The following is a 16,743-nucleotide window of genomic DNA, read 5'->3' as shown; positions in this document are numbered from 1 at the left end:
CAACGTGCATAACACATTATAAATCACACCACAAATGCAATGTGCACATAGTGCCTACATAGCTAATCCAACCACACCACAAAAGCAACACAAACAAATCAACACAAAATAAAAACATCAGAATTGTTGATCACAAAAACACATACTTGTTGTTCTGGGGTGACACTACTTCTCCCCCTGTTTGGCCATAAAAGTTGCCAAAGAAAACAACTGTCTTCTCCCCAATATTCAAATAGGTACTAACAAAACTTAAACTAAACTAAATAGAATAAAATGCAAACAAAACTAAACAGAAGAGATCAAAACAAACAAAAACAAAAAATAAACAAACAAACTCCGGCTGCATTTACTGCACAGAGTTAGACCTACTTGAGGTATCTGCATCACTTCCTTTCTCAGAGCCATCAGCAGGACTAGCACTTTCTTCTTCTGGTTCTACTTCCTTCTCTTGTTCATCTTCATCTTCCATTTCTACAACATCTGCAAACTTCTCATTCCCATCGATTCCAAGATTACTTATCATCTTTTAAAGGGATATCTTCCTAGCTTCCAGCTCTTTGCAAGTCTCTTTTAACATTGCTATGACTTCTGCTTTGCTGGTTGATGCTCCAGCTTTGGATGTTTCGGCCGATGTCATGATAATGTCTGGAACATGCGTACCCTGAAAAAGTTTATAGTGGAAAGCCAAGGGGCTTTCTATTTTGCTGACTATATCACGTTCATTGAGAATGTTGGGTTACTAATTCAGAATTATGCCACACATGAGGGATGGAAAGGCCACCGGGCCCTTAACACTGAAGCTTCCAGCATGCTTCATAGTTTGGTCAAAAATATATGTTCCATAGTCAAACTTTGTCTTTGTTCCTACAATATACAGAAATCTTCCAAGAACAGCTGAGATAGTGGATTTTTTATTCGTTGGCACCCAATTAGATGCTCTTATCTTGTGAAGCATTGCATACTTGATGCTCATCTTACTTGCATTTAGTTTTTCTTTAAGAGGCCAGCTTTTTACTTGCTTGGCTGTGATCACTTGACAAACCTTGTTGTCTGTTACTTCAAGCTCAGGTTGAGCTAAATCTGTTCTTTCCAAGAAGTTATTAATCACTAAAGGAGAGAATGATACACACTTACCTCTCACAAACACCTTTCTGAAGTCCACGCTCTTGCTGTTTCCACACTCTTCAGATAGGTTCACCACAAATTCTTTGACTAGCCTTTCGTAGCATTTGGGAAGTTTGTAAATAGTCTTCAATAGTCCAGCTTCTTGAATTATCTTGAAGATTTCCTTGTTTTCAAGAGCATTTGGAGCCAATTCACTTTCAACCGCTAGTCTCTTTTGGAGCATATATTTCCACCGGCTGGCACTAGAGGCATAATGGAATGACACATTATCAGTATGGACTTCATGAATACTTGCAGCAAGCTTGCTGGTTGTAGGCTTCTTCCTTGATGGAATGTCATGAACATCCACTTCAACATTAGACTCAGATTCAACAATTTCCCTCTCCTTTCTTTTCCTTGGAACAACCTTGCTCCAGGATTTTGAATGACCAACCCCTACACTCTTAGCCACAACTCTGCTTTTGATAGGACCACCAGAAGTACTATTCTTCTTGAGAGAGTCTTTGACAGGACTCTTAACTTTTGCATTCTTTTCAGGGGAACTTTGGGAAACAACTTTTCCTTTTCTTCTAGTCATTAGCGTGTTGGCTACACTTGGATTCAATGAGGCAAGCAATCCGTTGTCGGAATACACATCTAACTCCACCACATTGGTAGTTGTTTCAGTGTTATTCTTGTTATGCTCATTGTCTTCAGAAGCTTCGATGTCATTGTCATCCTCAGTGACATTAGTATTCTCATCACCTCCTTGTCCATCCTTATTGGTTTCCCTTTCAGCTGGGTCATGATCGGAAGTGTGAGGAACTTTAGCCTAATTGGTGTTCTTGAGAGGATCAGGAATTATGGTTTGAAGTGGGACAAATATCCTAGGCACCTGATGATTTTCCTCCAAAATTCGATTAACAATCTTAGCAATAGAGTTATGGACATATCTGATTCCTTCTTTAGTAAGTTCCTCTCTGGTATTAGATGAAGAAGGTTTGGTGTAACACCCGTATAATTATAATTTAAATTTAATTTGGATATTGGATTAATTAGAATTATTAAGGATTTTATGAAAATAACGGAGAAAAGATGGTTTATGGCATTTGGGCCATGTGAGAGATTAGTAAAAGAGGGGGTGTGGTGTATTAAGGTCTTTACTAATTTTTTTATGTTATTTTTCATAAAATAATGGGAATTGGGAAAGAAAGGGCAGAACGTGAAAAGAGAGACTGAAGGTTTTTGGAACACGAAGAACTACAAGAGAACTGAAGAGGGAGAGACCAATCAAGAATCTTGGCTAAGGTAAGGGGGGACTCCTCGTTTAACCTCTGTTATCGTATTGTGGATGATGATGTTGATTAGGAGTATTGTTTAGATCAATAGGTTCTATATTCTGAGTTTACTATTTGTGTTCATCATTTAAGGAGAAATCTATGACTGTTAATCCCTAATAACTAAGTAGATTTAGGTTATGATGAGTAAAATCGAATATAGAGTCATATACTATTGATGTTGGATGAATCTTATGCTATTTAGAAAATGGAATTTCTGGTCTTAGACCCAAATCGCAGGCTGAAACGAATGGATACGCGAAGAAGACGAATGGGTAAGTTGCAGGTTTTTGGAACTGCTGTCCATTCGCGTATGATACGCGTATAGGGGGGTGGTACGCGTATGGTACGCTCCCCAGTTGTGCATCATAATGAAAAATTGGTTTACCATCATGTTTCTGCATACATATGGATCATTAACCCTCAATCAATTGCATCATAACTTGCACATTCACGATTTCAGATTGAATCATAGAATTAGGGTTCTTCGTGTTCATCAGAGAATCAATGATCTTATAGCAAAAATAAATGAAATTAAATGGTACCATCATGTTCCTTGTGAAAAATCGAGCAAGATAGGCTATTCACTTGATCCAAACAATTCAGTTTTGAGAATTTTCAATTTCAAATTGGGGTTGTGTTCTTAGCGCGCTTTTTGTTCATAAATTTTGAATTCTGGTTGGAAAATATATTTAATTGAACGCGCATGTATTACAAGCCACAAGCATGACTCAGTTGGCAAGTGTTTTGGTTAGTGAGAGTGAGGGCGTGGGTTCAAACCCTTGTGAAGACAAAACCTTTTTTTAAACACTTATTTTCTTCATTTTTCTTTACAACTTTAACTAATTAATTAACCAATCAAATTATTTCATTTTCACTTCATTTTTTGTACACCCTTTATTTAATATATATATATATATATATATATATATATATATATATATATATATATATATATATATATATATATATATATATATTTTATGAATATCCAAAAAAATCACAAAAATAATATTTATTTGATATATTTTTATTAAATTTAAAATGACATGTTTTTAAGTGTTTTTTGATACTTTAAATGTTGTTTTTTATTTGATTTTTTTTAACCTAATCACTTGTGAATATTTTGTGATCAAACCCTAATCATTTAGGTATTAATTAAGTATAATCTTTGTTTTTATCTTAATTAAGTTGATTTATTTCAAAATTTCAAACCTTTTTAAAACGAACGATCATAGTTTTTCAAAACGATAAACCATTTCCTTTTGGTTTTCTTTTCAAAAGAAACTCTTGAATAAATCTTTTTGGATTGATCAATTGATTTTCAAAACAATTGGGCCTCTTGAATATTAGAGAGTGTAAGTCCCAAAACCCTTTTTGTACATAAACCTTGTATAAAAATAATTAAAAAAATAAGTTTTAAAACTATTTTCTTTGGTTTTCTTTTCAAACTTTTGATTAACTCTTTTCTTGATCAATAATCAACCATGTTTTATAAAATAAAATATGGGCCTCCACATAGGTATAAGTCCACTTGCCTTACATGAAATTAGGTATTTCATTTGTACATACACCTTTTTGTACATACCTCGATCAATTTGATTTTTGACCTCGAATAACAAATCAAAAATGAAGGTTTTCTTTAAATCTTCCCAAAAATACCATGGGCCTCCATGTAGGTATAAGTCCCAACCTCCCTTGTAAATACTTGTTTAGATAGCTTTTGAATAAACTCCATGGGCCTCTCCCCGAGTATAAGTCCCGAGCCCCGTTTATGCAAATGGATCATCCTTACAGGTATATTTCCTTCATAAACTCCATTGTACACACACACACACCTTGTCATATATAACTGTTCACTCTAAGAACTCAAACCAACTATACCATGCCTCCTCTTGGGCTTCATACAAACGACTTGCCCCTCCTATAGCCTCCTCTTGGGCTTACAATGCATGGAACCTCGATTGTCCCTCCCATAGCCTCCTCTTGGGCTTACAATGAAAGGACCCTCAGATAGCCTCCTCTTGGGCTTCGTACAAGGACCCACGGGCTTCTTATAAGCATCCCCAATATCCAAAACAAATACCCTAGGAGATTAGACATTTATCATCTCTATGATAGGAGTATCTCATCTATATCATCACAATCAATCAATCAAATTTCTCTTTGCCACAAGGCTGGCTAATCAATCAAACCTTTTGCCACTAGGCTGGTTGATTAACCAAAGTTTTTGCCACAAGGCTGGCTTCGTCGAAACTTTTGCCACAAGGCTGGCTGATTAATCAAAACTTTTTGTCACAAGGCTGACTTATCAAAAGTTTTTTGCCACAAGGCTGGCTAAACAAAAACATCTTTATCATTATAAGAACCATAAGTGGCACAACCCAGGTCTTATAATGAAAAGATTTCAAACAAAAATCAAACAGATGTATGTGATGATATAGATTAGATACATCGAGAATTAAGATGACATTTGTCTCTTATCCTTTGCTTCCACTAGCATAAGTGGGAACTACGATTGCTCTGACTTTCTCAACATCCCTTTGAGAATACGTTGGCACAAGGTCGTATCCTTGGCGAGCAAAACTTCTCCCTCAAACCACTCAAACATTAGTGTAACACCTTGGATTTCCGCTTACCCCGCAGGGATTCCGGCCTACCAAGCATGTCACCAGCTTAATCAATAATCCCCCCTAGGTCCGCTTATCGGCTGCCTAGGAAATATTGTTTTTGCCTCCCGCAGGAATCGAACCATGTACCTAGGGGTTAAGTACATATTCATAGAAATTCCTGCTACCAATTGACCATATGGTCAATTGGTAGCAGGAATTGCTATGAATATGTACTTAACCCCTAGGTACATGGTTCGATTCCTGCGGGAGGCAAAAACAATATTTCCTAGGCAGCCGATAAGCGGACCTAGGGGGGATTATTGATTAAGCTGGTGACATGCTTGGTAGGCCGGAATCCCTGCGGGGTAAGCAGAAATCCAAGGTGTTACATTAAAAGGCGCCTTTTAATGTAACACCCTGGATTTCCGCTTACCCCGCAGGGCTTCCGGCCTACCAAGCATGTCACCAGCTTAATCAATAATCCCCCCTAGGTCCGCTTATCGGCTGCCCAGGAAATATTGTTTTTGCCTCCCGCAGGAATCGAACCACGTACCTAGGGGTTAAGTACGTATTCATAGCAATTCCTGCTACCACTTGAGCTACTCTCCCCCACTAAAAGAGTTTTCGTCCTCGAAAACATACTTCCAGTGAAAAGTTCCAGATAGGAGTCCTTCGTCTATCTTTCTAGCTCCTAAGCAACATTCCTATCAGTCGATCATCAAAATCCATCTAATGTTACCAACAGAAAACATGTCTCACATATTCAATTCTCGGCTCTTGCGTCGTACTTGACCATCCAAAAGTATACCACTCGTTATATCTCCAAAAGGTTAACTACAATAGAACATTGAGGTACAACCTATACAATACACTCAACAACTGAGTAATACAATTACACAATCCATAGTATGATCACACTTGATCAACAATGCAGTAATGCATTCCATCTACCAAGCATACCAACCTTAGACACACTCTTCCATCTGAGCGATAAAATAATACTTACACTTTTCACCAACCGCTTCCTTCAAGAAACTCAATACTCATATTCTTCATACTATTGAATTTCAACTATCTAACTCCTCACAAGTCACACCAGCAATTATCCAACACGTTACACTCTGATTTTGCTGCACTATTCTGATTACTCATTACAACCATCATTACCAATTAGATTTTTGAGTTATACCCAACTCTGGCCTTCTTTACTCGTTCGTTCAAGAATCATTCTTACCATCCATGGTACTAATTCACTACTCAGCAATCCTTACTCGCATCCAACAAAATCAATTCCTGATTTACTTCCTCTATTTAAACATCCTAACCATCAGAACAAGTACACACAAGTAATTATAATCACACTCGTTAGCCTCAATATACCATTGCTTACATAATAGCTCAAACTGAATCCCACTCTTCTTTAAAAATTAAATCAACTTCGTCCTTCATAGAGTGTAATTCCTCGTTATATCTGGAATTTACAATATCACCTCAATAACAGCACAAAATTATTACAATATCATATAGCACCAACTCTTCGTTTTAATTTCGCCGAGTACATACTCGTTAACTACGTACAACTGTAATAACATATTCATCATCTCGGCAATTATTCAAAAGAGTCATAATTCTTCGACACGGCATCCTTACATCCACTGGATTCTAAATCCAACATATAGACCAACACATATTCTCTATGTAGGCTTCCGACATATTAATTCCTCACTTCCCACAAGTAGTACTCATAACACTACTCCACATCACACTTTCGTTGCGCGACTCTGATTACCCATCTTAAGTCATCATCCAATATATTGCACTCTTTCGTATTCACTTCTTCATAAGTTCACACAACATGGCGAATGATTATTCTCACGGCTTAGTATTTTTCACATCCCAAACTATTAAGGTAACAAAACAAGTTCATCCCATTTATATGATTTCGTCTACTACCAACAAGAGATTTAGGGTGATCAAGTCCTAAATTTGTCAATAGATAGTCGACAACCATATTTAAGCATAAACCGTCGTTACTACATAATAGTGTCCCTTCCGAGTTTGCACTCAAACTCATTAACATCGTCATAGCCCAATAATTCACTTTGAGTCTTTACAACTCGCACACTTCCCTCTCATTGGATCTTATTGGTGAGACACCAATGTCCAACATTAAAAAAAAAATCTTCTTCATAGTCACTTAGCATCACACATTTGTTAAGTACTTCCAACTTCACAATCACTAATATACTCGTACATTACTATTCATCTCGTTCCAAATCAAAATCCTCGTCTTAGCAAAAAAATCACGACAACATTCATAACTCGTGGTTTTACTCTAAATCCCCTGACATCTTTCGCGCCTAAATATCATTCCACTCGAAATCTCAACAAAGTCTCACTCACATCAATAGGTGTTAAAAGTTCTCTACAATTCTTCTTTTATACTTGTCGTTACTTTGGCCTCCCAAATACGACTCCAAGAGTTCTAAAGTTTATTTCATCTTTACTACTAAGTCTCTTCTCACAAAAATCCATCGGCACTCAAATCATCTTTATTACCGAACATCTCATCAACTTATTTATCAACGACATGTTATACTCAATTTTGTTTCAAACAATCACGGTAGTAGGCATTCCTATTCAACAAGTTTCACTCTTCCTTAACCGACTTCACAATATCTCCTTATAGGATCAATCTACTGTATTTATAACTCTCCCATAAGGTATAACATAATTTCACCTCTTCGTAGGCTCCAACGGCACATTAACCCGACACTCGGAACTCATGATATGAATTTTCCAGTCATTGCCCGAAAAATGCAACACCGACATCATGCAGCGACACTCTATACGATATATCCAAAACTCTTCAAATGCTATATTCAATTCTTAAAATTACTTCTTAACAAACCTTCTAATTATTCCTTCAATCCGTTCAACACTGACACTGACATCTCGTGCAGTACCAATAAACAAGTCTAGTTATAAGAACGAGAGTAACCGCAACTTCACCTCTTTCCAACGTCATCCTGTCACAATTAAATATGTTACAGCTGCTGCAACTATTTTTATAACAAAGTTCATCTCGTTAGCTTTCCGACGCTTCAAACGGAACTCAATTCGGATGTCTAGAACTCCAGTTATGAATTTTCCAAGTTCCGCAGCTATTCAGCAATTTTCCTGCGTTTTTCTTACGAAAATCTCACTCCAAAACTCATTCTCTTCAACTCGATTACATTCCAAACAGCCCCTTATCATATCTCTTCACTTCCAAACATCCTTATAACTTGAGCAACACATCCCATCGCTGAAGTGCGATTTCTGAAACATTACGACCGCAATCCTCTTTGCAAACCTGCAATGATCCTCCTCCAAGACCCAAGACTACTCAACTGACAACTTCGTAGCACACTAGCAAAGCTGACACATCGCAACTTTCCAATTTCCTTCTCTTACAATAATTGTCAATTAACTCTAATCATCTTCCTTCAAGATGTCCCAACTCAATTACCAGTCAGGTCTTAATTCCAAGTCACCTTCAATTTGGGAAACAACAAACTTCCACAACGCTTGCACTGTTGCCAACAACAGCCTACTGAATCAATCATCTTACAACTGAAACATAACCGAGAAGCAAAGCTTCTCCCCCACTTATTTCAATCTAACACCTGCAACAAACAACCAAGTACCGATTGTGATTCACTCACATGTCGCGTACCAAGGAATTATACATCGACAGTATACAACTGTCGTGCAACTCAACTGACTCGACAACTGGCCGGACGGACCGACCTGCTCTGATACCACTATTGTAACACCCTTCTAAACCCCGCGGCAATTATTCAAAATAAATCAGAGTAACATGCACAAGGGCGTCACAATTCATAAATAAAATAAATAACATCGGTCATATGTCATGCATTCACTAAGGGACATTTCATTATAACTCATAATTCATAATATATCATGTTGACACAGCGGAATAACATCATCAAATTACATCACATCATCGATGTATTAATCCTCAAATAAATTAAACAAAAATGAGTTATTATCATGAACTCAAAAACAGCGTTTCCCCCAGTGTTACACCTATCAGAGCATGACCCGACGCTAAACAACATATCGACTCATGAGCTAATCCTCACCGAGTCGGAGCCGCTATCCTCAATCTGAAAAATATAGTGTAAGGGTGAGTCTCATTCGCAATTAACAAATATTATTGCATTATAAATAACAACACATCAATAGTTATATTATTCACCCAATCCATCTATATTCAGATAATCCATCATCACACAAAACACACAATACCAATCATAACAATGAAATACATTCAGTCACGTTATCAAATCCATGCATATGAATGCAACTGACTCTATGCATGTGGTACCAAACATCACCAGTGGAAATTATCCACCGACCGATCTATCATCATCCATATACGGCCCTGCCAGCACAAATTCCACACAATGGGAATTCTGCCCCTCGCTGAATCCTCTCATCATATAGGATTCAGCCCATGTTTATGAATGCATGCAACATATATATAACATACTTTCATCGTCACCATTCTATGAGTAGCATCATCTATACTCATTTCACCATCATCATCATCATCAATACTAAGCATGTTCATATATACATTACATCATTCAATACAATCAATCATCATCACCATCATTACAGAACATACATGTATTACACTAATCATCATCATCAAAAGTAAGAATATACATGTATTCACATCTTCCAAAACAATTCAATCATCATTGTACAATCCTCAACAATCATCACATAATCATGTTTTCAAACACGTCTTATATTGTCACACCTCATCACATATGTCAACAATATATCATCCATCAAACGAACAAAGTATTCAAATCATACTCATATTATCACATGAAATATCTCATGAGTTCCATTACACAATCAAACAAGATCATCATACGAATCATGTTTAAAACATAGCATGTATTGTCATATCTCATCATATATATGTACAATACATCATTCATCAAACAATAATTCATAATTCAAAATTAATTGAAATCTACACCTCATTTTATCATTTAAACTCATAGGTTATCTCATAAGGTTCATCATACTCGAAACGGCACTAAAAACGGAGTTACGGATCAAAAGTTACGCATCATTGAACTTTCGAAGAAAATCACAAAACAGAATTTTTACACACAGAACCCATACGAGTATGGCACCTCCCATACGCATATAGCCCAAAGTCATACACATTTCAGGCATCCCATACGTGAATCAGCACAACTAATTTTACACTGAAAATTCCCATACGAGTATCAACAGACCCATACGCGTATGGCCTCATCCCATACGCGTATGCCAGAATTCCATACGCAAAACACCAGTACAGGGTATTTGGGACAGGGCAGCTGCGTATCATACGCGTATAGCCCTTGTGGAATGTCCCTCATACGCGTATGACCTCATCCCATACGCGTATGGCAGTGTTTCATACGCGAAACACCAGAAAATGCCCAGAACCTGCAGACATCTGACATACAAATCAAATTGAATCAACAACACAACTATCATGCACCAATCATCTATAATCACAATAAGAGATGATAATTGGAAGAGTCCCCCCTTACCTTAGCCAAAGATTCTTGATTGGTCTTCTTCCTCTTTGGTTCCTCTTTACGTTCCTTAGCTCTTCTCTTCCACTTCTCATTTTTCACGTTCTGACTCTTTTTCCTTATTTTCTTTATTTTATGAAAACATAAAATAATTAGTAATGGGCTTACTCACTTAGCACCCCCATACTACTAATCTCACCATCCGGCCCAATGGCCCTTAATCCATAATTCTCCAATAATTCAACAAAATACCAAATAATTCTAAATAATAATTTAATTTCCGATTAAATTAAAATTAGAAAATATGGGGTGTTACAATTAGCACCCGTAGACCCCGAGCTACAGATGCTCTGATTCCCTCTAAGGGATATGTATGTAGAGGATCGCGATGATCTTTGCGAGCATAATCGAACAAGCACCTTAGGTCCCACCTATTTCACAAGAACCTCCACCATAACATAGAATGAAACAAACATAATAAAGAAGCCTATAGAGTACTATAGATACGTTGGGTGCTAATTCCTTCCCTTCGTATAACCAACCCTCTTACCCGGAATCTCTCCCCCACTTTTGCATTGCTTTGCTTTGCATTTCTTTTAAGGTTATTGCAACTTTTTTCCTTTTCCTGTTTGGAAACAATAAAAAGTTTGGTCGTGACAAAAACAAAAGAAAAATCATTTTCTTGAGCACTCGAGCCCAAAGAAGGCATCAGGTGTCTCATCCCCGATCGATTTTTCCCTGCGACAGAAAAAATGGCGACTTCACTGGGGACAAAACTTTTTATTGTTTCCAAAGAAAGGGTTAATTCTAATTATTATGTTTTCATTCTTGTTACATGTGTGGTTTTTTGGTTCTGTTACATCTGTGGTTCTGTTACAAGTAATACATTATGGACAAATCCTAACCCGGATTAAGTACACATAAGAATTAGGTGGAGGGTGTAGTCATGTATGGCATACAAGGAGTTCAGTCCTTAAAAAGCTGGCATGAGAATCCTTCTGCTCAGTGGAGGTTCCTTGTTGGTAGTATATGTTTAGCAAGTCTCGTTTCGAAGACATTATTGCTTTCATTGAACTGTAGAAGCTGAGTTGGCTGTAGAACCCATAACCCATCCTTGCCTTATTAGGTTGTGGCGCAGAAACTATTCAGGTGAAGACTTGGATTAGTTGTCATGCGGAGAACCACACTCAGACGAGTTTTTCTTGAGAATATTGCTAGCTCACAAGTTCAGTCGTGCATGCCGGTAATATCCGAAAGAAAAATGTAGACTCTGACAGCATTTATCTACAATATACAATACACCTGGTCATTTTCAAATAACACCTAAACATTTAATTAAAATTCACACAGAATATGCATTCACAGCGGAAAATACTAAAATACTCATGTATTTCATAAAATGATTCATGTCCCATACCATGATCATATATCAATAATCATCTCAGCAAAATAAGCCATAATCAGAATATTTGGCTTAAAAGCCTCTCAACAACAAGTAGCCAAATAAACAGGTTCTCAAGTCATAACATAATACATAACCAAATAGAAACATGAGTTCAACACGACTAGTCTACCCAGTGTTACATGACCAGAGCATCGACTCACTACCTAATATCTAACAAACACGGAAGAATCTCCGGCTAGATAACGCACGAGCTACTAAACTCCAGAACCTCTTCAATGTGCTTCAAACCCTAGCTTTCACCCTTGTTGTTCATTCCCTAGCTTTTTCTTCTTTCTCCTCTCTTGGTCTCTTTTCTCCTCTTCTTTTGCAAATGAACAAAGTTATGATACCTCTACTCTTCCAACCTTTACTATATTATTCATATTGGACTTAACCCATATAATTCCACTTCCTAACTAATTAGACCCAATTGATGAAATAGAGTAGTTCAAATAAATAATTATGCTCCAACAAATACTATTATTACCCTTAATATTATTTTCCAATTAAATCCGACTTTATCTCAACTAAATAAAAATCCAATAATAATATTATTTCTAATATTATTTCTCTACATATTCCACTTTATTAATTCTTCGATTAATTGAATAAATTCCAACTTCACTTAATAATCCAAACACGCTTCTCAGTAACACTTACGATCCAATTAATTATCAAACTTCGTCCAAATTAAGTAAATAAATCCTTAATTAATTTAATTAGTCAAATAATAAAGTTCGGGCTGTTACAACTCTCCCCCACTTAAAATATTTTCGTCCTCGAAAATTCTGTCGACACAACCATCTCAACACCAAAACCATGTCCACTCTCTATCTCAATTCATACTGATACAAAACGTTCTACACTTACGACCACACAAAGCTTCAAAAGATGTCATTCCAATATCTGGAGAAAATACCATGCAAACACATAATCCTTTCGATGTTCAACTTAGCAAGTCTCTTCATCGAATAATTCATCTTCATCGGAATAAAACGAGCACATTTACTCGACTATCCACACTTACCAAACTCACTTCACAATCACTCGATGCCTCGTCAATCTCAAAACAAAATCCATAGAGATACTATCTCACTTCCACTCGAAAATAGATAACTGTTGCACCAAACGAAATGGTTCCTAACAAATCCAACTCAAATACACAATTCTGGTATATTTCTCTTCATACTTTACCACTACACATTTCCTCAAATCTCGATACATCATTAACACCATGATTAATACTCAAATCATTACGATGTTCCTCACCCAAAACTCTCCTCGTCCGAATTCGAACCATCAGGAATACAAACTCGATCACAACATCTCATGACACCATTCTCGATAATCAAAAAGTTATCACTTTTTCCTTGATTAATCAATATGATCTTATCAACCAATTGCCAATATCCAATTTCTAACCTTCTCTAATCTTGTCAAAATATCACAAGTAGGCTTCGACATACCAACTTAACACACGAAGACGTCACTTCACAACCAACTCAACTCTCTAAATCATTCCAACGATTCCCAATTCTTGAATTCTCAACATAACTTATAAAATTATTTCCTACTCAATGCATCGGCCACAACCTTCGCTTTTCCAGGGTGGTAATTTAAACCAAAGATTAAAATCCTTCGAAATTCTACTCGTCTTATTTACCTCATATTCAACTCTTGTGATCACTCAACACATCAAACCTTGATCCAAACAAACAATGCCTCTTACACTCCAAAACAAACACAACGACAAACAACTCCAATACATACATCGAATAATTCCTCTTATGTACTTTAAGTTACTTTGAAGCATAAGCTACCACTTATCGATATCTGCATCAATACACCTCAACTCCAAATCCCATATCCAAGAAAATTCACTTCTTCTAACCAAAACTCATATTCAGAAAGCTTTACATGACCTTCTTCTCTTTCAGCACCGATAACACAATCCTTAAATGTTCAACAGGATCATCGTCGCTCTTAGAATCAAATATCTTCAAGAAAAATTACCTCATAGAACCTTCTTTCTTCTTACTTAACAGACAGGCGTAACTCTACGACCATACACTCATACAATGACCCTCTTCTCAAACAATTCCTCAAATCTACTCTCCAACTTCTCCTTAGTCGCTTTACACGCTACCAAGTTAGTAAGACAAGTCTATCTCGTTCAATATGATATCGTCTCCTATCAACAATAGATTAAGGGTGATCAAGCCCTCAATTTGTCAATAGACAGTCGACAATCATAACGAAACATAAACCATCGTTACTAAACCATAATAGTGTTCCTTCAGAACTCGCACTCGAAATCACTTAAAACACCAATACCCAACATCTCTCTTAAAATTACAATTACTTGCTTAGACTCCAAACAGTTCATACCAAAATTCTCATCAAATTGGTCTAGCGGAAAACAAACTAAATCAATCCCAAAATCTCTTCCAAGATGCTCCACGGATAATTCAGACACGCAAAAGAAGTAGAAACAAAACCACAACAGTTGTATCCATAACCATACTTCTATGCATAACAGATAAAACAAGATCCAATCTCACACCACAATCCAATGAAACGAAAGAATGCGTTGCACCATCATCAATAATAAAATATGTACCTCAGATTAACCTCTCTTTAGCAGTGGTCTCAGCACCAGGCAACGCAAATGCTTTTCCTTTCGCTTACTCTTTCTTTGGCTTATCACATTTGTTACTAATGTGACCTCGCTCACCACAATTGTAACAAATGACACTCAAACCAATTCTACACTTGTGTGCTTTATGACCATCACAGGAGTCCTATCACAATCAACGACACAATTACCTTCAATACAACATCCGAAACACTTAAGTGGAGTAGAAGTTCCTCCTCCACTTAGCTTTCCAAAATCAGATTGTTCTCTCTTGTCATCATATGGTTTCCTGCTGGATTGTCCTCTTCCTCGCATCAACTTTAGAAACCTCATTTCTTTCTTTACACGCACATTTTCTGGAAAATAGTTTTCCAAAAATGCATCACGGAAAAGAGTCCAAGTAACTTTAATACCTTCTCTTTCAAATCTCCGCACAGTATTACTCCACCAATCGTCAGCTCCTTTTGTCAGCATGTGACTACCAAACCGTACTTTATGTACATCAGTGCAACTCACGACTTGAAGGATCTTCTCAATTTCTCTCATCCATGCTTGTGCTTTGTTCGGTCCATACTCTCCTTCAAATATCGGCGGGTTGAACCTTTGAAAGTCTCCAAAAGCACGGAACTCATCCTTTCCTCCATAATCGACATTCTCTTGCGACGCTTGTCCAATCGCACCAGTCCACCTCATCACTGCCTCAACATTAATGTTATCATTCCTTCCTGCAGCCATCGTCCTAAACAACCAAACAACCAGACAAAACAATATCGATCGTGTCAGATACACGAATCAAATACAACAGGATAAAACACATTAATAACTTTGACCAACTGGTCGACCATGCTCTGATACCACTAATGTAACACCCCTTTTATACCCCAAAATAAATAAGCATATAATCAGAGAATAAGCATGCATATAATTCAAAAGGGCGTCACATCGACGTTTTCAAAAACTAAAAGCTTTTAAAAACCGACAGCATTTATCTACAATATACGATACACCTGGTCATTTTCAAATAACACCTAAACATTTAATTAAAATTCACACAGAATATGCATTCACAGCGGAAAATACTAAAATACTCATGTATTTCATAAAATGATTCATGTCCCATACCATGATCATATCTCAATATTCATCTCAGCAAAATAAGACATAATCAGAATATTTGGCTTAAAAGCCTCTCAACAACAAGTAGCCAAATAAACAGGTTCTCAAGTCATAACATAATACATAACCAAATAGAAACATGAGTTCAACACGACTAGTCTACCCAGTGTTACATGACCAGAGCATCGACTCACTACCTAATATCTAACAAACACGGAAGAATCTCCGGCTAGATCACGCACGAGCTACTAAACTCCAGAACCTCTTCAATGTGCTTCAAACCCTAGCTTTCTCCCTTGTTGTTCATTCCCTAGCTTTTTCTTCTTTCTCCTCTCTTAGTCTCTTTTCTCCTCTTCTTTTGCAAATGAACAAAGTTATGATACCTCTACTCTTCCAACCCTTACTATATTATTCATATTGGACTTAACCCATATAATTCCACTTCCTAACTAATTAGGCCCAATTGATGAAATAGAGTAGTTCAAATAAATAATTATGCTCCAACAAATAAAATTATTACCCTTAATATTATTTTCCAATTAATCCAATTAATCCAATTAAATCCGACTTTATCTCAACTAAATAAAAATCCAATAATAATATTATTTCTAATATTATTTCTCTACATATTCCACTTTATTAATTATTCGATTAATCGAATAAATTCCAACTTCACTTAATAATCCAAACACGTTTCTCAATAACACTTACGATCCAATTAATTATCAAACTTCGTCCAAATTAAGTTAATAAATCCTTATTTAATTTAATTAGTCAAATAATAAAATTCGGGCTGTTACAGAAAGCTTTTGCCTATCTTGAACACTCATGTTGATGAAGGACTTCTCAAAACTCTGGTTCAGTTCTATGATCCCGTCTA

General features: G+C 36.6%; 1 protein-coding gene across 1 annotated transcript; it reads right to left on the bottom strand.

Annotated features, from left to right (window-relative positions):
* Positions 1-739: 739 nt before the first annotated feature.
* LOC131625958 (uncharacterized) lies at positions 740-15,391 on the bottom strand. The gene is made up of 3 exons (XM_058896797.1): positions 15,322-15,391; positions 14,874-15,103; positions 740-1,936 (listed from the first exon to the last, which is right to left on the bottom strand). Exons 1-3 carry the CDS (start codon positions 15,389-15,391, stop codon positions 740-742), a joined length of 1,497 nt encoding a protein of 498 aa, XP_058752780.1.
* Between the last annotated feature and the right edge of the window lie 1,352 nt (positions 15,392-16,743).

The sequence above is a fragment of the Vicia villosa genome, unplaced genomic scaffold, assembly GCF_029867415.1.
Source record: "Vicia villosa cultivar HV-30 ecotype Madison, WI unplaced genomic scaffold, Vvil1.0 ctg.000252F_1_1, whole genome shotgun sequence".
Lineage (NCBI taxonomy): Eukaryota > Viridiplantae > Streptophyta > Magnoliopsida > Fabales > Fabaceae > Vicia > Vicia villosa.
This window is presented reverse-complemented; position numbering and strand designations above follow the sequence as displayed.

Coding starts and splice junctions, on each gene's coding strand:
- LOC131625958 (XM_058896797.1), bottom strand. CDS start 15,391: ATGGAGGAAAGGATGAGTTCCGTGCTTTTGGAGACTTTCAAAGGTTCA. Junction 15,104..15,321: donor CCGCCGATATTTGAAGGAGA/GTATGGACCGAA, acceptor ACTATTTTCCAG/AAAATGTGCGTGTAAAGAAA. Junction 1,937..14,873: donor AGCACACAAGTGTAGAATTG/GTTTGAGTGTCA, acceptor AACACCAATTAG/GCTAAAGTTCCTCACACTTC.